General features: G+C 47.1%; 6 protein-coding genes across 6 annotated transcripts; 2 read left to right on the top strand and 4 right to left on the bottom strand.

Moving 5' to 3' along the window:
- Window positions 1–25: 25 nt before the first annotated feature.
- On the bottom strand, window positions 26–1,858 carry TREMEDRAFT_42376 (uncharacterized protein; the record flags this gene model as incomplete). Its single annotated transcript, XM_007000963.1, has 5 exons — window positions 26–58; window positions 243–482; window positions 671–820; window positions 936–1,660; window positions 1,723–1,858. 5 exons carry the CDS (start codon window positions 1,856–1,858, stop codon window positions 26–28), a joined length of 1,284 nt encoding a protein of 427 aa, XP_007001025.1.
- A 506-nt stretch (window positions 1,859–2,364) lies between these two features.
- On the top strand, window positions 2,365–5,295 carry TREMEDRAFT_73082 (uncharacterized protein). The gene is made up of 7 exons (XM_007002152.1): window positions 2,365–2,717; window positions 2,763–2,852; window positions 2,899–2,974; window positions 3,022–4,238; window positions 4,317–4,405; window positions 4,495–4,709; window positions 4,951–5,295. The coding sequence occupies exons 1-7, from the start codon at window positions 2,587–2,589 to the stop codon at window positions 5,161–5,163; spliced, it is 2,031 nt and encodes a 676-aa protein (XP_007002214.1). The 5' UTR covers window positions 2,365–2,586; the 3' UTR covers window positions 5,164–5,295.
- A 293-nt stretch (window positions 5,296–5,588) lies between these two features.
- TREMEDRAFT_24766 (uncharacterized protein) lies at window positions 5,589–7,048 on the top strand (the record flags this gene model as incomplete). Its single annotated transcript, XM_007000476.1, has 5 exons — window positions 5,589–5,805; window positions 5,924–6,098; window positions 6,277–6,467; window positions 6,630–6,768; window positions 6,850–7,048. Coding segments are annotated over 5 exons (921 nt in total), but the record flags the coding sequence as incomplete, so codon positions are not given.
- A 116-nt stretch (window positions 7,049–7,164) lies between these two features.
- TREMEDRAFT_70978 (uncharacterized protein) lies at window positions 7,165–8,458 on the bottom strand. The gene is made up of 5 exons (XM_007002021.1): window positions 8,220–8,458; window positions 8,059–8,077; window positions 7,963–8,008; window positions 7,526–7,897; window positions 7,165–7,455 (listed from the first exon to the last, which is right to left on the bottom strand). The coding sequence occupies exons 1-5, from the start codon at window positions 8,292–8,294 to the stop codon at window positions 7,299–7,301; spliced, it is 669 nt and encodes a 222-aa protein (XP_007002083.1). The 5' UTR covers window positions 8,295–8,458; the 3' UTR covers window positions 7,165–7,298.
- Window positions 8,459–11,042: 2,584 nt separating this feature from the next.
- TREMEDRAFT_59670 (uncharacterized protein) lies at window positions 11,043–13,003 on the bottom strand (the record flags this gene model as incomplete). Its single annotated transcript, XM_007001711.1, has 8 exons — window positions 11,043–11,133; window positions 11,364–11,380; window positions 11,434–11,556; window positions 11,801–12,079; window positions 12,272–12,354; window positions 12,549–12,701; window positions 12,895–12,930; window positions 12,991–13,003. 8 exons carry the CDS (start codon window positions 13,001–13,003, stop codon window positions 11,043–11,045), a joined length of 795 nt encoding a protein of 264 aa, XP_007001773.1.
- A 1,169-nt stretch (window positions 13,004–14,172) lies between these two features.
- On the bottom strand, window positions 14,173–20,711 carry TREMEDRAFT_24670 (uncharacterized protein; the record flags this gene model as incomplete). The annotated part of the gene is made up of 8 exons (XM_007000466.1): window positions 14,173–14,268; window positions 14,628–14,760; window positions 15,065–16,207; window positions 16,538–16,772; window positions 16,820–18,533; window positions 18,578–18,784; window positions 18,902–19,777; window positions 19,956–20,711. Coding segments are annotated over 8 exons (5,160 nt in total), but the record flags the coding sequence as incomplete, so codon positions are not given.
- Between the last annotated feature and the right edge of the window lie 4,290 nt (window positions 20,712–25,001).

Here is a 25,001-nt window from a genome sequence, read left to right on the forward strand (position 1 = left end):
AGAATAAACATGGCTACATTACATTTCACTCTTCTTCTGATTCTTGTGCTTCGAGGAACTGATATTAGTCAATTGACCAAACAACGCACAAAATCGAACGAGGCATATGCGAAGGGGGAAAATCTCTGACAGACAGGAGCTAATGTGAAGTGGAACAAATAGTTCATATTGGGCTTATAAAAATAGAACAAGGCAGAGGAGAGAAAAGGTTGAAAGAAACGAAAGGAAAACGTATGACCTACCTTGACCAACGGTTCGGTAACTTTGATAAAGTGTTGTTTCCCTTGGGGCTTTGCACCTTTACTATGCCAGTATAAAATGGCCTGATCGGAGATGCAATCGGCATTGTAGAGCACTTTCAAAATCTGAGGGAAAGCTTTGATAACGCGAGTGTCGGTGTAGCAGTATACCTGCACGGCATTGATCAAGTTCACTTCGGCTCGTGCGCCGTTACAGAAGGCTTCGAGGACTGGAGCGTAAGTCTGTGGTCAGCAGGGAGCTGGGGTCTTCTCTCGTGAATCCCAATTTGCGAATCTGTTTTCACCTGGTCAGGGCGGCGAAGCAACCCTTGGAGGAGAACTATTGAATAGAAAAGGCAAAGAAAGAAAGGCCAGGATGGAAAAGGTCTCAATCAGAGGCAGCAGGGTCGATGTGAGGATGTTAAACTCACCGTGATATGATGAACCACCATCGAATCACTCTGATCTGCACGGGCTCCGGAGAGATCCAAAGCTCGCATGAGACCGTGCCAGATCCATTCTACAAGATCGGCGTCTGTCACCGGGGCTTCGGCCTGTTGAGTTTTCAAAGTTTCAATCATCTGATAAATTAGCTGCGATAGACATTCCCGAGCTCCACACGACTTGGTCCACCGAGTGAAGTGGATGTTAAGACAGGGAAGTGAGCTAAAGGAAGCAGAGGCCAGATTGACTCACCTGTTCTGATGTCTCCTCCTCATTGACCATCCTCGACACATTTGCAACCGTCTCTTTCTCCGACTCACCGAGGGCAACCTTGGCATACCACTCATTGATCTTTTCCAAACCCTCCTTACTGAAATGTTCCGCAAGATGTCGTTTATCTCTGATCTGGATTGGGAAAACTAAGGCAATATCCTTCAATCCTGATTTACGAAGAGTCGAGCCTAGTACGTCGACGTTCTGTTTAGAGAGGAAAGTCTTGAAGAACGAAGTGAGAAAGTCAAGTGCGATATTATCCTTGACCACATGATCCTTGACCAGACTACTCAAACAACGGGGTGAAATCTGAAGATCCACAATGATGAGCGCCAACGCTTCTGCTAATTTCGTTCTAGCTTCAGGGGACCATCTATGGATATAACCCAAAATACTAGGTAAGAAATTCTCTTCAAGAGGTTTTTGAAGATATTTGTATCGTTGTATGACACGTTTTAAAGTTTCGACAATCATCGGCCCTTCACGTTCCCCTTCTTTAACAATGTATACGGGAGAACGTTTATCATCGAGGTAAGATCCTCCCGGTTGGAGCAAACCACCGAGGAAGAGAACTTCGAAAAGTTGTTCATAGTAACGAAGGAATTCAAGTGTGGCACCTGCTTGAACGAGCTTGGCGACTAGCGAATCGACCGTGATAGGGGTGGGTAAAAGAGAAAGATGAAGTAGTAAGGCGTCACGGAAACCTTTTCCTATCAGTATCGAATTCACATGGAATGGCATATGATAAAGGGGTGAAAGAACCCACTCTCTGGTTCAAACTTTGAGGCAGCTTTGGCTTGTCCTTTACGCTGCTTGATTCTCACACCGGTGAGGATGGGTTTCTTTTCTTGTTGAGCAGTTGCATTACCCGATGGGGCGGAAGAGGTAGGCGTGTGAGACATGCACTCTGTGCTCTGGCTCTAAAAGGTTGTATGCGGGTTGATGAGGGGGAATAGAGGGCAAGGTGAGTGATGGCGAGGACAAGGACGCTACTTGAGTAAAGGGGAGAGGGGAGGAAGGTGCTGCGGTGTTATAAATGTGGCGAAAGAAGAGTGTGGGGTAAAATGCGGGGAAGGTTTGTGAGTCACCGTGCTGCCATAAGATCTCCATGACAGAGTAGTAGTACATACTGTATCTACTGTATCCCCTCGCATAAAGCGGATCATGCTGTCCATCATTTGGGGGTATTCGAGTTGACCAATGTCTCGGGCTCCACTCCGTGCTCCAACGTTATCCCCTATCCTTGACACGTTTCAATGAGTGAATGCCGTGTCCGCAGTTAGCCATGGCCGTGTCGGGTGTATTGACTGTATGAGTGGAAGTGGGTGGACGGTGAGAGTCTCGCGTGCACCTCGAAAGCCGACGTCGTAATCCTCCTCCCTCCTTCCCTCCCCACCTCTATCAAATCCTCATTTAATTCACACACTCATCTGCCCCTTTCTTCCCCACGTACCCTGCATACCTGAAATCACATCTCCTCGTATCACCCACCGTTCGGCTCTCGCTTCTCCTCCTGCTCCTGTCATACCCACACCCGCCCGCCCTGGTCTCAAAAGACCGGGCTCGGCATGATATCATCCTTCTTCCCTCCGACGCCGACTGACTCAATTCGACATCTTCACTTCACACCATGACAGGATTTGTTTATCCTTTTCATTCCAAACCCCTCGTTGAGGTTATCCAGGAGCATGACATCGTCGCTGGGCTTCAGAACGTCCTCTCGAACACCTCGGCGGAAGTGTGGGGTAGGGAGGATGAGTCGTGAGTCGGTAGAGTCTTGCATTACAAAAGGACACTTACCGTCAGCTTCCACACTTCCGCTACAATCTTCAACGGAGCCGTCAAGACTTTCGCGTCCGCTGTGGTCAGGCCTCGTGACGCTAGACATGTTAGCGAGTGGGTCATCTTTTCACACTTTGAAATCGTCATGACTGACTTGTAGAACCGTCAAATTTTGCCGAGAAAAGGGATTACAGCTGAGTGTAAAAGCAGGTGGAACGGGTGTCCATGGTGGGAGTGTGAGTACTGTCTCAATTGTCAATTGATGCACATGCTGATCAGCAAGGTTGCAGGTCATGTCATTCTAGACCTCTGTCTCTTGAACGATATCAGTGTTGACCTCGTCGACACATCTCTCCCGTTATCTGAAACCATCAGCTCTTCATACAAACGACCTTCCATCTGCACCACTTCAGGCGAGTCATACAAACGCTCAGCAGAAGAAGATGTCGACCACCCGTCTAGATCTCGTCAGCGTATAAATAGTCGAGATGGTTCAGCCTCATCCGTTTCCCAACATAGCGGAGACTCCGATACATCAACCTCCTGGACAAACCCGAACGTCATCCGTAATGGTAGTGGTTCTCGATCTGATTCAGGTTCTACTTCAACACCAACCACCTCCACCACATCTTCCGACGTGCCGACACTGCCGCCTGTCCCTCAGCCGCGAATGACCTACGTCAACCCAACTCCTACGACAACCAGTGCGTTTCCTTTCGTCGCATCTTCCTTTGGGGGCGCTCCGTCCACGTCGGCCGTCGCCATGTGGAATTCATTCGGACCACAACGTTTGGTGCTCAACACCAACCCGGATCCTCCCCCACATGTCATTGTCACTTTTGGTGCTGGAGTTCGATCAAAGCAGTTGGACGCATACACTGCTGCCTCTCCCTATGGTGCGTTTCATGTTCCGACATCCGCCTTTCCAGTGGGATCTGGACAATTCTTGACTGGCGGGTTCGGATTTATCGGTCGAAAACACGGTTTAGCGATGGACAACCTCGTGGAAGCCGAATTGGTTCTCGCGGATGGGCGTATAGTCTGGGTGGGGGAGGACACACATTCCGGGGAATGGCTTCCTGATGAAGATCCGCGAGACGTGTGGTATGCTTTGCGTGGCGCGGGATCGATGTTGGGAGTCGTCACTCGGTTCAGGGCCAAGGCGTATTATCTTCCCTCGGTATATGCTGGAAACCTCATTTACGCCTTTGACCGTCAAACAACGCCAGATCTACTGCGTCATTTGAGGGATTGTATCAAGGGAGCTCCCAGGACGGTTTATTGTAATATCATCATCACCGCGGGACCGACAGATAATTCGTCCATCGTGGCTATCCAGCTTTGCTTCAGTGGATCTAGGAGTGAGGGAGAGGTGTTCGTTCAGGCAATAAGTAGTTGGGATGGGGGACAATCAATTTTCCGTGATTTCAGTGAGAGGACGTTTGAGCGTCAGCAGGTTGCAGTGGAGGAGATATTGAAGGGGGGTGCCGGCAGGAAGTGGTGAGTTGAGCCTTATCTTCGTCACAACATATCTCCTGAACGATTTGATAATGAAGAAGACTTATTGACTGATGATAGGTATATCAAAAGCGGAATGCTCAACTCTCTCTCGGATGAAGTTATTGAAGAGACATGTCAGCGATTTGCTGCTGTTCCCGATGGGTGTAGTGAGTACTCGTAATCCTGGTATCTCCACAAAAACATACCCGGCCTCATCGTCTGGGAACACCTGACAGAATGACCAGCTCACGATCAGCCTGGCTGTTTGAATATACCGGTGGAGGAGCAGTTAAAGACGTCAAAGATTCCTGTTGGCCATTATCTCATCGTGAATCGGCATTTACCGTGGCCGCATTACACCAATGGGGCCATTTCGAACCGGCCGCGTTAGATAACAGCTGTGTCTTGACAGCGGAGGTGTGGATAGATGAGGTTATAATTCCTAACTCTCCTGGGGGTCCGTTGCCATGTGTGAGTGTCTCGGTCTTCCTCCTCTCCCTTCATCTCCTATCCCTCCCGTAAAGACCCCCCTCGTCCTTTCCCCTTGACCAGATTCAGAGGCCGTCATATCGAAGCGTTTCTTTTGACCTTTCACATGTCCCCATCACAGCTCCATTTGACATGTCATTCCCAATTCCGGTGCCCGCTCGAATACATCAGGGAGTCGATGTCGGAAGGGCGAGGGCTATTATGGAGCCAGAGCTGACTTCAGTTCCTTCAATCTTCAGCCGAAGCAGACGTCAGGGGAACTTATGGCTCTGCATACGACAGACTAGTTTCCATCAAACGACAATACGACCCGACTGGATTTTTTCGACACGTTTTGTGGCCCCAGACAGAAATCAAAAGTCTGACCAACGGCATGAACGGTAACTGCAAAGCCACGGACGAATCAGGAGAAGGCCTTGGGGCGGAAAGCTTGTAAAGGGACGTATGATTGTTGGTCGGATTTAGGTGTGGAGTAATGGAAGATGTAGAGAAGATCTAGGTGCTATGTGTGAAGATTGCACATTGAGTAAGTATTTGAAACACGCATGAAATTCAGTTGCATCCCGTTGACTTGCATTTGAGTTCCCAGTATCCTGCATTCAACGACCAATGGCCAATATGCTACAGTCGGGAGCAGCTTACTCTTGGAGTAGCACTCGTACTTTAATCGTAAGTACTTACCTTACCGACCCAAACCGCAACCACGTGGAAACAGGTTGATAACGAAATCCCACGTCATTGACTCCCCTTTCCAAGTCCTCCGCACTTCTGCTAATCGACATCTCACTTTCTGACTTTTCTTCCTACATAAACCACCCAACGTTTGTGCATCCTTCAATTGTTCAGGTCAAGTAGAAGCATCAAACTTTATTCAAAATGGCACGAAACTCTGAAAAAGCTCAATCGATGTTATATCGTTTCCGTGAATCTCAAGCTGTGGAATTAGGTTTACAAAATCGTGTCAAAGGTGAAAGAAGACCTAGGATGGCATCTAGTGTAACTAGTTTGAGACAATGTGAAATGTGGAGAGCGGATATATTGAAAGAGGTTTCTAGAAAGGTATCAAAGATACAAGATTGTATGTTTATCTCTTTTTTCTTTCTTCTTTCTTCTCTCTCTTCCACTTCCAACTACAATACTTATCCTTTACAGGATTTCCCAATCATTGTAATGAGATGGAAGTGACTGACCTGTAGCTACATTGACAGATTATCAAGTTCGTGATTTAAACGATGAAATAAATAACCTTATGCGTGAAAAAAGACATTGGGAAACTCAGATCGTGGCTTTAGGAGGAGCGAATTATAAAAGGGGTCAACAAGCTATGGTAGATGATGCAGGGAAAGAAGTACCTGGTACCAGGGGATATAAGTGAGTCAGAAATCTCAAATTATGATGTTTCTCTTTCACGACTATCATATTTCCACAACTTGAGAATTAATCTCAACTCTTTAATGACATTTACTTTCCTAGTGACCAGGTGAACGAGATGGCTGGAGATGTGTATGAAACTGTTAAAGAGGTCTGAGATAATAATGTTGATTTTCAGATACTTCGGTAGAGCAAAAGATCTTCCAGGTGTGAAAGAATTATTTACACGAGGAACGGCTTTAGCATCAGAAGAATCAGCTAGAACGGCTTCTTTCCAAATGTTCAGGAATCAAGGTCCTGCTTATTTTGGGGATTTGGATGAAATGGATGAAGGGTTGTTACTTGATGAGGATACCGCAGCGAGGAAGGGTGAGTGGATTTCTTCTGCTACTTATCCCTCACATCACTTCATTTCCGAACTTTCATGCTTTAGTTCACAATCATCATACCGAAGATGTCATATTCCCCTCTTCCCCTGTTGCTCAATCAGGAGGAAAATACTTTTTGCGAGATCCCACTTGCTGATGTCAGATTGGGAGAAAGCCGTAGCTCATACCGCTTCCCTTCTTTCCATTCCTGAAACAACCGACCTCGTTCCTTATCCCGGTCCATCGAAACCTCCACCCATCATCACGACAGAATCAACCGGCGCAACTGCAGAACCCTCCGTGTTCGTCCCGAAGAAAGGCAAGAAAGGTGTTAAAGGCAAACGCAAAGGTCAAGAGGATGAATCTGCCACCAAGCGTGCGAGGACGGACGGGGAAGAAGCACCCACGTCGGACACCCCGGTCGACCCCGTGACCAGTACCCAACTCGCCATGGCAGCAAATTTCCTCAATGTCCTCGATCCTGAAAGCCTCAAAGCCCCTGTCTTACCTACGGTGGAAGAAATGGGAAACGTCTTACTCGAGGTGCGGAAAAAGGCTCTCAGGGACGAGTATGGTGTGTGACGTGTCGGATGGGCTTAGTGATTTAGTCATGATGCACGCTTGCGCTCCCTTTCCACACACCCTATCCGCAGCAAGCCTTTGAGTGCACCCCTGTAACGGACCAGACAATGATTAGGTAGGACCGCAAACACGGTGCATGCAGAAGTTCAATGTCCTCTGAAAAGAGACTTAAGAGTGTATGCGTGATGTACATAAGTGGTCTACTAGCACGAGAGCATCAAGCGACTGGAGAATATTCCACCAAGGTTGTTTAGACGACGGCGATCAAAGCTCCGACACCGGCAAGGACGAGGGCGGGGAGACCGAAAGAGGATACGCGGTCGGCGGCGCCCGTGTTGCTGGAAGAGGCCGATGGGGCGGACGAACCAGATGCCTTCGAGGTGGAAGCAGACGAAGTGGTGCCAGAGCTGGACATCAGCACAGGTCCGTGACCAAGAATATGGGCAGCGGGAAAGAATAAGGGAAGGAAAGACTCACGCAGAAGTGCGAGCGCTGACAGAGGTGGCAGATGCCGAACCCGAAGATCCACCGACAACAGCAGCGGCAGAAGTAGTCGTGCCGGCGGTACTGATAGGGGAGGCGCTAGCTACGCCAGAGCTGGCTACAGCGGCGGAGGTCGCAGAACCGGATGAGGCGGCGGACGCAGCAGCACCGACACAAGACGAGTCCGAGCTTGTCTGGACCGTGACGGCGGATGAGTATGCGATGTTACCCTGCGCGTCTGTTATCTTGATTGTGATTGCTGTGTTGGCGGCGAGGTTGACTTTCCAAGTGTAAGGACTGGAGGTGATGCCATCTGCGATCTGCTCGATGGCAGGAGCCGAGACTTGACTGGCGGGGATGGCAGCCCTGTAATCGCGTTAACGAGTTTTTGAGGTAAGCGATGGAGGGTAAAGTGGGTGGGTGTGACTCACAGGATGAAGGGGCCTGTACCACCGACCCAGGTGATCTGAGCCGGTTCTGGATTAATCAGCACATTGCACATTCAAATTGGAAGGGGGAAGTCTCACGGCATTGCACGAGCGAAGGCTGTCAAGGGGTATCAAGTTGACAGCAGTTTTGGCGGGTGTAGATTACATAGTATGACAATTGACGATACAGGGTGGATACAGTTAACAAAGAAAGATCGAGGGTCAGCGTTGTCCATTCGACAGTGTGATGGACGACTCACAGGCGTGGCAATGCTGAAACTCTGAGCGAGGGCTCCAAGAGCAGAGAGGGCAGCAATGGCGAAGAAAGATTTCATTTTGTTGGGAAGGTTTTTTTGTGTGTTTATTCGTGTAAACGTGAGAGTCGTGAGGTGTTGAGTGAGTGATTGATATTAAGAAGTATTAGAGAGTGTGTGGTTGTTGTGGGAGAGAGAGAGAGGAAGAGAGAGTAGTAGTGATGGTAGTGAAGAAGAAAAGAAGGGACGATGGGGAGTCTCGCTTTAGTATCCCTATCTCACTTCACGCTCGGTCACTGGTTTTCTTGTTTTCTGCCAATGACGGCTCGTGCGATCGGGCGTGACGAGAAAGAAAATCAGTCTAAAGCACAGCCCATCAACCGACGCTCCCCCACCGGCCATCGATCCACCCAAACGCGTCTCACTTCTTCCCAAAGGCAGACGCATGCGCGTTTCACTCTGCTTTTCCATGAAAATTGACTTCTTTCGTCATTATTCCCTGCGACACGGGAGCGGAAATCGAAAGGGAGAAAGATCGCCGGAAATGCGAACTACGAAAACGAGATGGGAAGAAAAAGTCAAAATTCACGACGTGGATTAAATCCATGAATTGTCGGAATTAAACGTATCAGAGATTTGCCCTGCTTGACTTACTTTCCTCACTCTGACCGAAACCCCCTTTGTTCATCTCACATATCTCTCTTGCCATCTTTACTGTCGGTGGAGGCATCGTGGTGGAGTGTCTGAAGTAGTAGTCAGGAGTTTAGTACTGTATCGGGAAGGAGTAGTATACTAGTTGAAAAATTGTAGGTTTGGTCATCTCTCATTTCGATCGATACAGTATATTGACGTGAAACAAAGCTGACATTTATAGTTGAAGTAAGATGTTGTATGTTTGACAAATTCTAATTCATAAACACGAGAAGGTAGTTGACGCTGATCAAGTCGTGGTGGTGTAACTGCTGTACCTGGCTCTAGGCAAGGATGTTTCAAGTGAGTTCTCAAAGTGTATAATTTAATATGGCCACGCATGCTGACAAATCTCAGATGTGGTAATCGTGAGTAGAGCTTGTTACCATTGATGTAGGGGGAAGAGACGATACTTATATTCCCAAGTTGGTCATATAGCCGAGAATTGTCAAGCTCCCGGTAGATTGTGTTACAATTGTAGGGAACCGGGACATGAATCTACCAACTGTCCTCAACCAAAAACTACCGATGGAAAGCAATGCTATGCTTGTGGTGGGGTTGGTAAGTCCAGACTCCTTTCTTCTCTTCGCATCCATCTATATGAATATGATGATCCCCTTCGTCACTCTCATATCCTATGCTTTCTCCTATCATTCTAAGGTGGGGAACATGGCCGGACATGCACATCTGCTAACCCCAGGCCACGTCAAGGCAGATTGTCCCTCGCTCCGCGGTGCGGTAGCAGGCAATCAGCAACAATGCTACAAGTGTGGTCGTTTCGGTAAGTTCTCACTCCTTTGTCTTTTCTCTACCTCGTTGACAAATAGGCCATTTTGCCAGGGCTTGTCCTAACGCCGCTTTCGGGGGTGGAGGGTTTAGGGGTGGATTCGCCGGTGGACGCGGTGGATTTGCCCCTAGGCCTAGGCCACCTGTCAACACGGATGGTACCCCTGTCAAGTGCTAGTGAGTTGGCTCTACCTTGCACCACTTCAACCCTCTCTCTCTCTCTCCTTTATACATCTCAACATCTCATTTTGTCAATCTCATGAAGCATGCTGTTTCCTCCCTGTCGTCACCAAAGCAGTTCATCCGGAAAGTCGCTAACGCATAGCCGATGTGGCGGGGAGAACCATTTGGCCCGTGACTGCCTCGCACCGAAGGACGACAGTACTAAGAAATGTTACAAATGTCAAGAATCTGGACATATCGCCAAGTGAGCTTTCTCTCTTTTTGCCACCGCTCATGCCATGTCACTGTCTTTCTCCCGTTGCTCCTTCTCCTCTGCCAATAGCGATCCTCCCACGTTATGAAGGAGAACGAGTATGAAAGTATCATGTTATCGTCATGATATTCACGTCACCATGCTGACTCTCAGGGACTGCCCTCAGAACGCTGACGGTCTCGCTGCTGCAGAATAGAGCGCATCTCGTGCTCTTGGGTGATCCTGATCATCTTGTTTGGCGATGTAGAGAGGTGATCGTGAATACGTGTCGGAGATGCATCAAAGGTTTATCAAATAAACGATCAGTGATTAAGCCTTGATTCGCTCACTCATTTGGTGTCATATGTAGTCATCAATATGACGAGTCATTGGCACACTTAATCCACATAATCCCTGCTACCTTGGCACTGACAATCCCGATGCGGCATGCGGTCGTTTGGATAGGTCACCGATCACCGAGCAGCAACCCTTCCACGTATGACTTTTACTTAGTGCTTCCGAGTCATCGGATCTTCCACTCAATGTCGATCGGAAAGATTGATGTGGAAGCAAGATGACACAACTCGAGTTTAATCCTGTAGCGAAAAACTTGATCCTATTCAACAACTTACAATCATTTCGATCTGATATCGATCCCCCTGCACATGAACAATCAATGATGAACACGACTTCAGACGTATGTAGATAGTTGGTATTTGTGAAGACAAGAAGATGCATTCGTGTATTTTAGCAACCTATCGATCCCTCCTGGGGAAATACAAACAATGACAGACAACAAGAGATATAAGAAAGAACAAGGACAACATACTACTAGACAGAAGCTACAAGGATGTCAGAGAGAACACTGCAGGACAAAGGGTACGACAAATGAACAGAGAGAGGTGTTATAGATCTGACGACTACGGGATCGAGATTGATTAGACTGGTTGAGCACCATCGTTGAAACCATATCGACTGTTATAAGTTGGCGCTTGTTGTGAGTGAGTTGGTTTTGGAAGATTGTTTCCTCTGTTTTAATCAACTTTTATTCCAATATCAAGGTTTTATATTTGTCCTCTTCATTTTACCTACTGATTTAAGCAAGAGGAAAATGTAACACGATCCATGAAGAAAGGAGAAGGATATCAGGAAGAAATGGAACGACTGGACTGTAATCTCATTAAGAAAACAAGAAAGAAAATTGGTTCTCGTCCCAACAACATAGACGGGCAGAGAGAAGAAACGCAGGGTCTACTCACGTCTTCTGAAATTGATACTGATCTTGTTAGTGGTGTATTCTAAAGTGATTACATATGAAAGTGTACTCACCATAGGTTTCTTAGGACCGGAAACACAAGGTCCGTCTTCACATAAAGTTGGAACTTGTCCGGAATGTACCACGACGTTAGGGTCTGTATTTCCCGTGACATTACAACGATATAAGACGTTGTACTATTGTCAGTAAATCTTTCTTCTATATCCTCTGATTCCTCTTCCATTTGATTTTTCAACCAAGTCATTCACGAATTTGTAGAGCACATTTACAGCTGGTGTAAGAAAAGTGAAGACTATTCGCATTCTAGCAATGAATGATATCAACAAAAGATTCGGAAAGATGGTAACTGGGACTTGGGAACAGGATCATTCTCGACGTATGCCTCAAATGAGGAAAGTGGAGGAAAAATCGACCACATACCATTTCCGCGCCATATCCTTCATGATCTTGATTGGTATGGAACCAATTCCAAGTGCACAAACATCCACCTGGAGGGCAAGGAGGGAGTACAGGAATTTCATATGTCGTTAATCTCCACCATGGACTTGTAGCGTTGACAGAAATGACAGTCATATTGTCCGGACCGAGGGAATCGACGTCAGAAGTGTAAGAAATGGCTAGTGCCGAACCGCCTAACCAAGAAATGTTGGGGGTGGGTGTGAATTCAGCGCCTCTTGGTACATGAAGAACGGCGAGATCCTGATTATCAGTCATTTTCCGCTTGAATCAAAACATCAGGTCTACTTCCTGCCCTTGATATCCATCACCTGGTCATACATGTTTGGAACGGGTCTGAAACTGATACTTCAATGTGTGTAGTAAGGTATCCAAGATCCTACGCAGAGATGGAGGGGAGCATATGAAATTGGAAAAAAAGGATGAAAGACGCACGGGGCAAGCATACTCTTCCTGAGGCACGGTAACGTCAGGTCGACGAAGTCTTGAGTAGAAACGATTACAAGCCAAATCACAACCTCACCGTCAGTCATCGTCTTAAATATGGACCAAGAGCCCGATGCCGCGGACTTGAACGAGAAGAAGCTGATAATCTAACTAGAACGGGACAAGTATGTCCTTCCATGAGAAAGGAGAAACAGTTTTGAATGTGGAGTATGAAAGAGAATCACTATTGGAAAGGACGAAAGATGAAAGACAGAAAATGACTGACCATCAAAAGTACCTCCTGAAGGAAGTTCCATAAAGTTTCCCGGAGCTGGAGGATAATCCTTCATGCCATGAGCGAACCATTCGTCTACTGTGAGATCATCGCTCTGTCGGAGAGGTACGACAGGTTTGTTGTTATTCCAATTCTGTTGGGTATCTATCAATCAGCTTAGCTCTCATTGTCTGTCTCCTGGAATTCATACATAGGTCCCTTTTGGAAGAGTAGGGTAGTATCATTACTTGTGTCTTGACGATTGTCTATGTAGAATGTATACGTAGTCAAGAGTTACCAGTGGTGTGTGTATCTCAATTATGAGATGAATTAGAAAAAAAAACAATAATAAACTCACCCGTCGCTTGACCAGGATAATTCAAACCAAACATTCCTATGTTCCAACATGCAATACTACCATCAACATCATTCTTCTCATTGTAAAGTAACTCACTGTGCAGTGACATGATGAAGAAATGTCAACCCTAGAAGAATACCAAATGTCATTTCTCGATTAATATCTCTGGATCAAAAAATAAAAAATTAAAAAAATTGTCTGTATGTATCTCCCTTTACTTGATAATATCTTCCGGTTTCCTGAGTGGGTATTACTTTCGTCCTAAGTCTTAGTCTAGAAAGTTCTGGAAGTTCGATGAGTTGAATCCCAAGAATGACTTGAAAATAAATTAAAGGCCGCGGCGACGGATTTTATAGATAAAAGTTGACGGATGAAACTATCAGTGACTAACCGAGTGACGTCGGCAGACATCAATTTACCGAATCGTGTCGTGCGTGATACGTAGAATTGATGGTGCTGAGACAATAATTATGACGATGATATATTTTCTTGAACTGTCCGACAAGATCGGAACCGGGTACCAGTTGTAGTGAAGCGAGATGTAGGTGAGGAATCCGAATGATGATATGAGAGGTGAGAGGTGAGGGTATAAGGTGGAGGTGAGAAGTGCGAAATGTGAGATTTGAGGTTTGAGGTTTTAGATGATAGGTTTCAGATAAGAGTGAGAAAAGAAATAAGCAGTAAATAGATTGATCTACAGTTTGATGATTGAAAATGACAGAAGAGACAGTAAGTGTATCATGTGATGAGGGTAATATCATAGGTAACACAAGGAACGAGGGTTAAGAATAGGACGATGATGAAAAATATCAAGGTCATGTGTGATTCGAGCCTAATAAAATATGAGATCATCAATCATCAGTTATTAATAAGCTCCGACACGACACAATGCGGTTTCACCGGCTAGTGAGACAGAAGGATAGTGGAGAGGTGGAAAAGTCACCAGGAAAAAAGAACACGATGTGTGTAGAAAGGATGTTGAGATTGTCCGTCTCAAACAACGGCAAAGACGGGGAAGAGGGGTGGATCTGAAAGGATGTCCAATAATCTCTGGAATCAGTTGGTGAGACTTCTTCCTCTGACGTGTAAAGGGACGACCAATACATACGATCCGATTCGCTACTTGTCCGCTGTGGATATCAATGAGGATGATCGGGCTGAAAGACGTCAGAAGTTGAAATTTGGAACAAGATATAAAAGTCAGAAGTTAGATCTCATCCATATCATTCCATCCTCATGCTATATACGATACATAATGTCTACTCTTACCGTACCATCTCACGAAAGGTGGAACGAGCCTCCACCATCTTGCATTGCTCGTTTCAATTGCGCAGCGAGAATTTCCTTGGTCGTATAATCAGGCATCTTGAGGTACTATCCATCAGCATCGGTGTCGTTGTCTTTGGTCTCATCGTCATTGAATCACCCTCGGATAAGAAAGGTTCAAAGCGATGCGAAGGAGCAAAAGCGCCAATCCTCCCCTCGATGAAGAGATGCATAAGCGGTGATGGGAGAAGAGTGGAGAGATATGATCAAGGGGGAATGACTGCATGAGGAGAGAACAGGACAAACGCCGTGACGAAACCTTCCCCGGGTAAGAGTGGTTCAAAGCGGTGTGATGGACATTCGACTCGATGAAGAGATCAATAAGCGGTGATGGGAAAACCAAACAGAAGTATATGATCGCAGTGGAGTGTAGTAGAAGAGACGAAGAGAGAGACAATATGACCCACCTGTGCACACGTCATCACACTCGGTAAATAATCATCCGCTCTGAACGGCGCTTCGTGGGGTTTACGTACTACCGTGAAAGGAGGTTGGAGACCTCTGAAACCTCCAATGGGCAATTTAGGCGCTCCGGTGATGCTGCCAATCAGTTTGTTTCTCGCATCTTTGTATATTCGGGACTTGTTGATATAATTGAAGACGTGGACAATTGTTCCGTCCGACGTCATGAGGATCATGATCGAGGGAGTTGCGATAAAGTATGAGATGAGGGCACAGATTCTAAAGAAGACGAGGATGTCCCAGTTACAAGACATGATCAAGGATGAAAGATAGATGTATTGTAGAGATTAGAATAACCCAAAAATGCAGTGGTGACAAGATATGAGAATATTGCCAAGAAAAGTAAGGCGCGATTGTACGAGCCGGTGAATATTCAACTCACAACTGAAGGAAATGTCTCCTCTCATCTTTATCATACCCACTCATCACCTCCAACAAATTCTGTACCGCCCTACTATCCAAATTGTACCCATGATCAGCTTTGATAGCCTGTTCCAGAGTCTCCCTACTCCAATCTTCATCAGCATTCCCAAACAGCACACCGAGTTCTTCAGGCGAGAATATAGCCATATCTTGTATGGGGAAAATCATTGAGAAACCTTCTTGGAAGGCTTTCACCTGATCATGTATACCCGATCCCAGTGTCAAATCCAACACTTTATCGATGTATTCTTCCAAGTTGGAATCGTCCACATCAACAAAAGCTCCCCTAGGTCTCAGATCGATCGCGTAACCGGGGAGGGTAAAGTCGAGGGATAAATCAGTAAGTTTGGCTCCACCGACAGTCAGAGCGGAAAGTTTGTTACGTCTGCTAGAAGCTGGTAATGCTAAAGCTTCGATTTCCTTTCTAGCGATGAGATAGCTCTGTAAACGTTCCAATGATCGGGCAAGAGCGGGATCGACAAGTTTGAGATTGGAGATACTCTTTTTAACGGTTTTACCGAGGATGAGTTTGAGGAATAATTTGTTCAGATTCACATCGATGATTCGGGAGTCCAACAATGCTCGACCGACGAAGAGTCCAAGGGTCTTGAACCATGACAGACGACTGCCTGCGACACTTGAGGCTGGTTCACCGGGACCGACAGGAGCGGGGAATAATCCACGCGGATGGAAAACATAAGGACCAGGTTTGGCTTCGTCTTCATCTCGCCAGATTTGCAACGCACGTCGAGCGAACTCGCGAGAAGCGATAGAATAGAATTCGAGAGTCGGACCAAGACCAGTACCGATTTCATCAAAGTATTCAACTTCCAAGATCCCCGAGGCAGTGCCGTACAACTCCATGACTTTGACGCATGACTCGAGGAGTTGAGCTCGAGAGATACGGACTTTTTGTCGACTGATGCGGGAGAAAGGATTAAAGTCTTCCCGACGATTGGAGGAACGAGTCTGAGCGGCGGACCGAGAAAGGAGACGTTGATACCCGAATGAAGTGGCTTGCAGAAAGGCATAACGAGTCTCGAAGGGGAAGAGGAATGCAAAGTGTTTAGGCAGTTCGCTGGCCCAATCCGGAAGACAATTACTAATTGTTAGTCACGGTGCATTTCTCCAAGATCACCCCGACCGTCACAAACAAAGCTGAGGTCGGAAGAAGAACAGAATCTCGAGTCATTCCAGCCATGATAGACAAGGTGGAGGAGGAAGGAGAGCGAATTATCTCCAACATCACAGTCAGAGTAGAGCGAGGAACGAGTGTGATATTCCAAGGTAATTCGGTCATCACACTCAAAGTGTGGCGAGGAAGCAGTGTAATGATCAAGTCATCCCGCCCATCACAGTCAAAGTAAGGCGAGACAGAAGTGTTTCAGTAGGGAGAGGCGAGAGTATAGGCAATGGCATGTCAAAAACCCACCTTGCAATGATCATGACCTCTTCCATTTGACGAGTGAGCTTTGCGGTAAGTTTATTATTGATAAACAAGTTCTCATCCACCACATCCATTCTTCCTGACGCATCTCGGTTCTCGGCGCAGAGATTATGCAATACTCGTAGCAATCGGAGTAGCTTGCTAGTCGGTGTAGAAGGATCTAAAGCACCTGGCATCGTACTCGCCACAGAAGCAGGAGATGGTGCATCCAATGAGAATTCTGACATTAGCACAAACCAATGTAGTTCGTAAAGAGGAAAGACTTACTGATCATTGCCGGACCTTCAACTTTACGGAATTTGAATGTGACGGGTGCACCATAAGTACTACCTCCAAAGGGAATGCCAGGAACATTATGTTGATGCTTATGAACAATACCATATATCGTTTCGTTCGGGGCGAGATCAATACCATTAAAGCTGAATCTGAGATGGAAATTAACCGGAGGGGCTTTGACTGCACCTGCGTATGAAGGCATACGAGCTGGTGCAGAAGGTCCAGGTGCAACTTGTAAAGGTGTTCCGATACGAGTGCCTTCAGGTGTTTTCGCTTCTACCTTTGATCCATCTGGTGCTACTGACATGTTGACCACTCTTTCGACAGGACGATTGATTTCTTCCTCCATATCTTCGTCGAAAACATCTGCGTCAAAATCTTCTTCTTCCGAATACTCGTCAAAGTCGACCAACGGCATCTCTGGGACGTTGCTAGGTTCGGGAGCGCTTGACGATAGAGGAGCAACGGGACTAGCTGGTTCAGGTGGGTTGGCACCTTGTGGTTGTCCGCTGAGACGTGCACTTCTCCTACGTTGTGGAGGAGCTGGATTAGTGGGATTGGCAGGGGCAGGGGGAGCAAGTCGAGAAGTTTCAGGAGCGGAAGATGGAGCTGCTTGAACTTGTGTCAAACCTGTCATTCCTGCGGCTTGAAGAGATTCTAGAAGACGTGCTTGGGAAGATCCACCAGGTCTGGGTATAGGCATACCAGATGCGTAGCTGGCGAACATACCACCTAGACCACCTAGACCACCGCCCGACATGAAATGACCATCGGCAATACGAGGACGTAGATAGTCATGAAGCGCTTGCAAGGGAGCGACAGCTTGAATTGTGACACTGATATTGCTGACTGCCTTGGGAATGTCTTGACCTTCTTCGGCTTGTAAACGAATACGCATGGTCCGACCCAATCCACTGGACGATCGGGAGGAATCAGAAAGACCACCGAAAGCAGTCTCTACTTCGAAAGTCTCCAGTCTACCCAGACTCTCATGTAAACGTTTCACCAACAAAGTAAGTGGTCCAGATGAATCGGTGGAGAAGATTTCGTATAGAAGAGCACGTCTCTGAGAGGAAGAAACCGTACCGTCCACATCGACAAAATCGAGCAAACCGTCGACCAGACCAGATTTAAGCAATTCGAACGAAGAGAGAGCTTGGGAGGGGTCTGAGAATTGTTCAGCTATGTGACGAAGAGAGTCTCGTAGATCCGCTTCGGTGGCATTGGCGTCGGCGAGGAGTTTAACTCTCGTGCCGAGATCGTCAAGCAAAACAGAAGCAGCTTTCTTGTGATCTCCTCCCACATCGAATACTTTTTTGGCGATGAGAACGCGAGCTCGTAGAATGTTGGTATCATTGGGGTTAACCGAAGGCGTCTTGGATCTGGCAGCATGGGACAACTCGAGAAGAGAGGACAAATTCGATCCGAGAAGAGGCTTCAGATCTTCGGATATCGAAATAGGCTGAGATGGATCTTCAGGTTCAATCTTGACTGTGGTTTCGTCTGAAGGGACTGGTTTTGGGGTGAGATCTTGCGCGGCGAGGGTTTCGATCTCAAAGACTACACCTTCGCGGAGGAAAGAAGTTTGATACACTTCGGGAAGCTTGGTGACGAGAAGTTCTACCAATTGTAAAGCTTGGAGCACATAAACGGGATTGTCTTTGGAAGAGATGATCGCACCAAGGAAACTCGCCATGGGCACGGTCTAAAGTCAGCAACATCACTCTTGACGTTCGATCATACACTCACCTGTAAAGCGGCCTTAAGATCATCACTATCAACAAAAGCTACAGCTTTGACCAATCCGTTCAAAACTTTGGTCCGCACCCTAGTCGCAACCGATGCGGCATATACATCCACCAGAACAGGAATCATAGCTTTGATGAACTTGGCCACAATCGCAGAGTTATCCCTGAGCAAAGTGACCCGTTGCTCCTGCTGTTGCTCTGCATCTTTCTTGGCTTTGATCATGGCGTCACGAACAGCTCGGGATGCTGCTCCAGGAGGAGTAACACGTCCTGTAGGCGTCGCAGGGATGGTGAGAGTCGCTGGTTCGGTGGTAGGCGGCGGGACGGCGAGAGCTGGAGGTGCTGGCTGAGCGTCGGGAAGGGTAAGAGGGACAGGAGTAACATCAGGAAGTGGAACGGATGTTTGAGTAGGAGTGCTAGGCTCTGCCGGGGATTCCGCAGGTGTATGACCAGATGTTCGTCTCGTCAACCTCTCTGACCTCCTCGCTTTCTTCACTTTAGCAAGATACTTTTCACCGTATGCTCTGTAATCAAACACCCCATCACGAGGTGGAGGGGGCATGAGTTCGCAGATGAGAGCGAGCGATTCTTCCACTTGGTCTTTGGGACGATGAGCGAGATTCTGCAAAACAGCCATATCGGCAACGCCTCCATACAGGCCCTGACCGTCGGATGTACCGCCTTGCTCGTCGCCATCGTGGGCGGGTGGGAGAACGCCCGTGAGGATTTGATAGACCGTATTGGTCATTCCAGCTTGCAAGAATGCAAGGGAGACTTTGGCAGATCCTCGTGCGGCAGAAGTGAGGGCTTTGAGTAGATGAGTGTAAGTTGAGGGTGTGAGAAGAGGAGAGCCACCGGAAGGCATGAGAAGAGCGTTGATAGCGGCCACAGTGGGTACATCGAGGAGACCGTCAAGAAGGTCAGGACGATGACGATAAGATTCGATGGTTCGGACGACGGCTAAAGTGGCTTGCTCTACGAGACGCTGATCCGCTTGGGTGAGAGTTTCGCGAAGGATGGGGAAGACGTCACGGATCATGTTATGATGCTCGGGGGAGATGTTGCGACAACAATTGGCTGCGGCTGTGACGGCGGTACGTTGGACGGCGGTGGAGAAGAAGGGGAGAAAGTTGAGTAATGAGCCAAGACCACCTTCACGGACGATGGCGGAGGGGTTGTCAAGGGAAAGTTTCTCCAGGGTCTGCCCATTAGCTCGATCCTGATTGGAGCGCAAGTCTTCACGAGTACACCGAAAGAGACAGCACAAGGAGCAAGATACTACACTTTGCCAGATGAACGTGTATAAGGGCAGAAAATGAGGATTGTGATGGACGAAGGACAGGAACAAATGTCTTTATGAAGAAGAGAACTCTACTCACACTGAGGGTCTGTTCCGCCAACTCCACAAACGACATCTCGTTCAACTTAGAGCACAAAATAGGGATAGCACCGAGGTTGACGAGCATATGACCCGACATGGGTAACGCTTCGAGAAGATGTGCCAAACATCTACAAGCGACCAATTGACATTCTATCTCATCTTCGTTTCCATGAATCGGAGCCGCTGCTCCGGCACTCATGGATAAGGCAGCTGCCAGTTGAGCATCTTCATCCATTTCTTCCGGTGGGCGTTCATTCTCCTTTGGTCCGTTCTCGTCAATGTTAGGTTTACCGCCTAGAATGGCGATAAATTCTACGGCAAAAGCATTTGTGGAGAAGGCTCCACCGAGAGTATCTTCGTTACTGACTAAAAGGATTTCGCTGCATTCACGTAAAGCGGTGAGACGGACAGCTGGAGCTGGAGATCGAAGCTCGTTTTTCAACCTTTTGAAACGAGTCGAGAGACCCGACATGATACCTCCAAAAGTCCTAAACTCGCCACCGAACAAAGCGGCAGCAGTGGCTTCGTCGAGGTGCATTCCGCTTTCTCCTGCTAGTCGAGCGAGACGATCGTAGACGTTGATACCCCCGATACCGGCCCCAGCCCCAGCACCGCCTGGAGGTCCGGGATGTTCTTCTTCTTCATCTTCTTCACCACTGTGTTCTTCTTCCTCTTCTTCTGAACCTTCCATGTTGTCATCTTGATTGTGTGAAGAAGAACCGGGTTCATCGAGCCAGCCGTCCATCGGATCGTCTACTGCTAATCTCGCTGATGGTTATTATGCTGTTTGCGATATGATCACAGTAAACTTACAAGCTCCTTTCCTGACTCTGTCCAAGTCGGAAGACGTGCCCACAGGTCGTTTAGATTTGCTTGACAATCAGCGATCCGTCCCCATCACTTGGAACTGACACACCCGCATCATTTGACAGTCGGAAGCACAGAGACGGCGCGTGAGAGACAGGGGTACAGCGGGATCATTCGACTGACGGATGTACGGGAGTCAACAAACGAGGGGCGAACAAAGTGGCGAAGAAATAGGGCGAAACCTTCAACAGGTGCTCAAAAGAGGCGAACGGGAGGCGCTTTGTGTACAGGTGACACAAAAAGGTGTTTTTAGTGGTATAAGTGAACAAAACACTTACGCCTTCTTCGGCATCGTCTTGGCTTTCTTTCCCTTGCTCACAGAACTTTCAACGCCTTTTTCTTTTTCGTCTTTCGATCGCAGATCGTATGTCTTTCGTGGACGTTTAGGAGAAGGTACTTCTGAACCTGATGGACCTGATGAACCAGATGGACCGGCTTTAGGTGATGATACTGGAGCTGCTCGTTTCTTGCCTTTGATATCGGATCTGACAGTCAGGTGGTTCGTTTTCTCACTTGATGAAAATATATTCGCGAATGTGCCAAATCCAAGAAATACAATGGGGGAATATGAATAAGGTGATATAAGAAGACGATAGAAGCGGTACTCGGTGTGAGGGTTTAGGATCTGAGAGTAGGGAGAAGGAAACCGTGTGAAAAAGCGGAGAACGTGATGGGATGATGAGGGTGTCGCTGAACTATGACCGTTCAATGATATGTGATATGATTAGATAGTGTTGGAATGATGATCGTGAATTGTGGCGAAAAGAGTCAAAAAGATGAAAGAAAAGGTGGAATGTATGAAACTTCGAGACGATACCAAAGATGATATCTCCTTTCATTCTTTATACTAATCCCGCGAAACCGCAGAAAGAGCTAGTGTTTCCAAGTGTAAAATCTACACTCATATAATTCATGCACTCATGTGAGGGTGAAAGTGGATGAACACGAACAAGACGTTTTTGCATCCTCATAGGAAATGATCCTCATACTTGAAATAAGAATTCGAGTGAAAGGCAGTGAAGCGATCTAAGCAACAGAAAACGAGGTGATACCGATTTGAAAGAAGGGGAAAAAGAAAGAGACCAAAAGAGTAATGTAATGAGATATGGAAAAAACTCACTTTGATCCAATTTCCTCTTTTACCTTTCCTTTACCTTTACCTTCTGGATCGTTCAAAGATTTAGGATCGTTCAAAGATCTAGAATCGTTCAAAGCTGATAAAGATAATCTAGCAGATCTTCTTACTTGTATTTCAGGATTATGTTCAGAACCAGAACCAGAACCTGAAGCTGAAGCAGAGACAGAAGTGGAATGTGAAGGATGTTGGATTTTCTTATTCTTACGTGTGAGTGATGATGATGGTTGGGCGTCGTCGTTCATTTGTAAGTTTGGGGAAAGGGGTTGTTTTTTATATATATTTGAATGGAATTTGAGATCATGAGATGGATGTTTAGGTCTGGTGAGTGGTTAGATGGTAGAGGAGAGTTGAGAAGGTAGAAGAGAGGTAGGTGTGTTTGTGTGAAGGAGAGAGAGAAAAGAGAGAAAGAGAAGTGGTGGGGATGATTTGGATGGATTGGGTGGGATAGGGGGATACCAAAGAGACAAGGGGAAGCATTTTCCAAAGTGAGGTGCTTCCCATTCAGCATTCGGAGCTCGCCGCATCGCCACTTGACTCGTACTTCTGCACTAGCTTAGGTGGCCTCTACTCAGACACGTTCTCATGGTCAGAGGGGTTTGAACCATATAGGCCTCGTGTATCCCGCTGTACCGCTGTATGCCGTATGCCGTGTGCTACGTGCTACGTCAAACTACTGAAGACCACACAGAAGCAGATCTACACATGGAACGTACGACGACATATCATAGCAAGATGGAATGTGGCACGACTTGTGACCTCCTTCAAACCCAAGATTACGTACCCTATCATCTCATGGCTATCATTCATCAACAAGGAAAAAGATACACTAGCTATTCTCATCCTCAGAACCCAGGTCTGTATACCTATCCATCAGCGTCACCCAACTAAAACATTTCTGCAACAAACATAAACCTAACCCTATAACCCTGTAAGGGAACGGCCAAGGATCCAACACGACTTGGAAACTATTCTCCAGAAAGAACAGATGAAATCACTCACCACAATCCTTCCACTCTTCAAATCATCACACCTATAACTCACTTCCTCCGGTAATCCTCTTTCGACTTGCCACACTCTGATCTTATTATGTCTCTTCTCGTCGAATTCTATCACCACACCAACGAGGGGTTCCTCGACACTGCCCACTGCTTGAGAATACGATTGTAGACCTTTTTTGCCTTTGAGCTTTGCATCGTAGAAAGCGGCGATGTCTCCTGGTCGGGGCTGATGGTCAGTTGAGGCTAACAACTTCGAGAACCTCAGATGAGGAGATTATGTAATTGATCGAGACATGAGTATAAAGTGGTCCAAGAGATGATCTGGACACAAAAGACGTGTAAGACTTTACAGACGCAAAAGAGGTCGCATGGGAAAGAAGACAACGGATTGTTCACGAGACAATCCGGGTATGAAAGACGCATAGGATAGTGCCGAAGAACACCGGTGAGATGGAGAAAAATGTGTGTATAAGCTGAGAACAACGCAACTCACCTCATCATATCGTCGTAGAACAGAAGAAACTTCTTGTTCGTAAATCACCAAACCCCATTGGTGTAGAGGTGGTGCAAGTCCTGCACGTTCCATGGCGAGAAGAACGAACCCAGCTGGGCTTCCGTCCTGCTCATCAGCTACATCCTGTCCATCTTTTACTGGCAGTCGATACAGAGATCAGGAGGATGTACATGACGAATATCACAAAGAACCCTGTACGATATATGACAGGATGGCCCAGCTCACGTAGCACAAGATGGGGATGTTTAGGACGGTGGTTTATGAGGGTGATGACTCATATGGAAAAAACAGCCACAAGGACACGAGACGAGTGTAGTCCTTGATACGATATTGAAACCGGAGGAATGAGTAAGAGAAAGGATTTTACTCACCCCATAATTTCCCCGTCTACCTTGTTCGAATAACCCTCTGGCCGCCCCTGCTAATCTCCCACCAAAGGTCTTACTGGCCTCTTGTAACTCCGCATACCCAGGTCTATTCACAGACATTGACCCTCTTGTCTGTACAGGACTAGAACCTTGGGCACCTTGACCACCTTGACTACCTTGACGTGTATGTGCATGATGACCCATACCAAGCGTATCACTCTCAACTCTTGAATGAGTTCTGACCGGTGACATTGGACTAGAGGGGTAGACAAACGATCCTGATTTCCTTGACTCTGATGGATTTGAAGTAGGTCGATGTGGTGGGACAGGAGGAGGAGGATCATCGAATGAAGATTCAGGCTCTAAAGAAAGAGGTTGGAAAGTATCTTCAGGTATTGTGAGTATAGGCGCTTGTCCACTGAACCTTCTAGAAGCTTGAGTACTGGAATTGGACATGGATCTTCTGTGTTCTTTGGTTAGGATTGGGGGTGGAGAAGTAGGCGAATCTTCTTCGTCCTGAGGTGGAGGTGGAGGAGGGAGTGAAGGTCTAGAAGAAGGAGTAGGGACAGGTGGTCTGCTAGGAACAGGAGGAGCATCATCTGACACATTTTCATCTGCGATTACAGGTTCGAGGGACATATGTGGTCGGTTGGGTGGAATAGGAGGTGGTGTATCGGTCATCTCAGACTCTTGTTCTAATCCTCGTGTATCCTCAAATTCGGCAGAGGGAGACGTAGGAGAAACAGGAGCATGACTGAACATTCCGAATCCTAATGTCCCACCTGCTTTCAGTCGAGCTAAAGTCGCCCTCTTCCTCGCTGCTTCTTGCTCTGGAGTTTCTTCCTCTTCCTCTTTACCTACTGGAGGAGATGGATCGATGGGAGAGTCTGGGAGATTGGTAGTTGGAGATCCACCACTTGTCTTCTGCTGGTCATCTACCAGGGTTTTCTGTCGAATAGGAGGAGGAACACCGAATTTGATGCCTCCCATCTTGGCCATTCGAGCCGCCATGGCAGATGCTCGACTCTTGCCCTCATCATCTGCGGAAGGAGATTGGTTGGATTGACTGGGTGACTGTGGGGAAGGAGACGATTCCTCCTGAACAACTTCATATTAGCCTGGTTGGAAGGTGGGAAAAGAGCACGTACAAGGTCGAACC

The sequence above is a fragment of the Tremella mesenterica genome (genome assembly GCF_000271645.1).
Source record: "Tremella mesenterica DSM 1558 unplaced genomic scaffold TREMEscaffold_1, whole genome shotgun sequence".
NCBI classification, from domain to species: domain Eukaryota; kingdom Fungi; phylum Basidiomycota; class Tremellomycetes; order Tremellales; family Tremellaceae; genus Tremella; species Tremella mesenterica.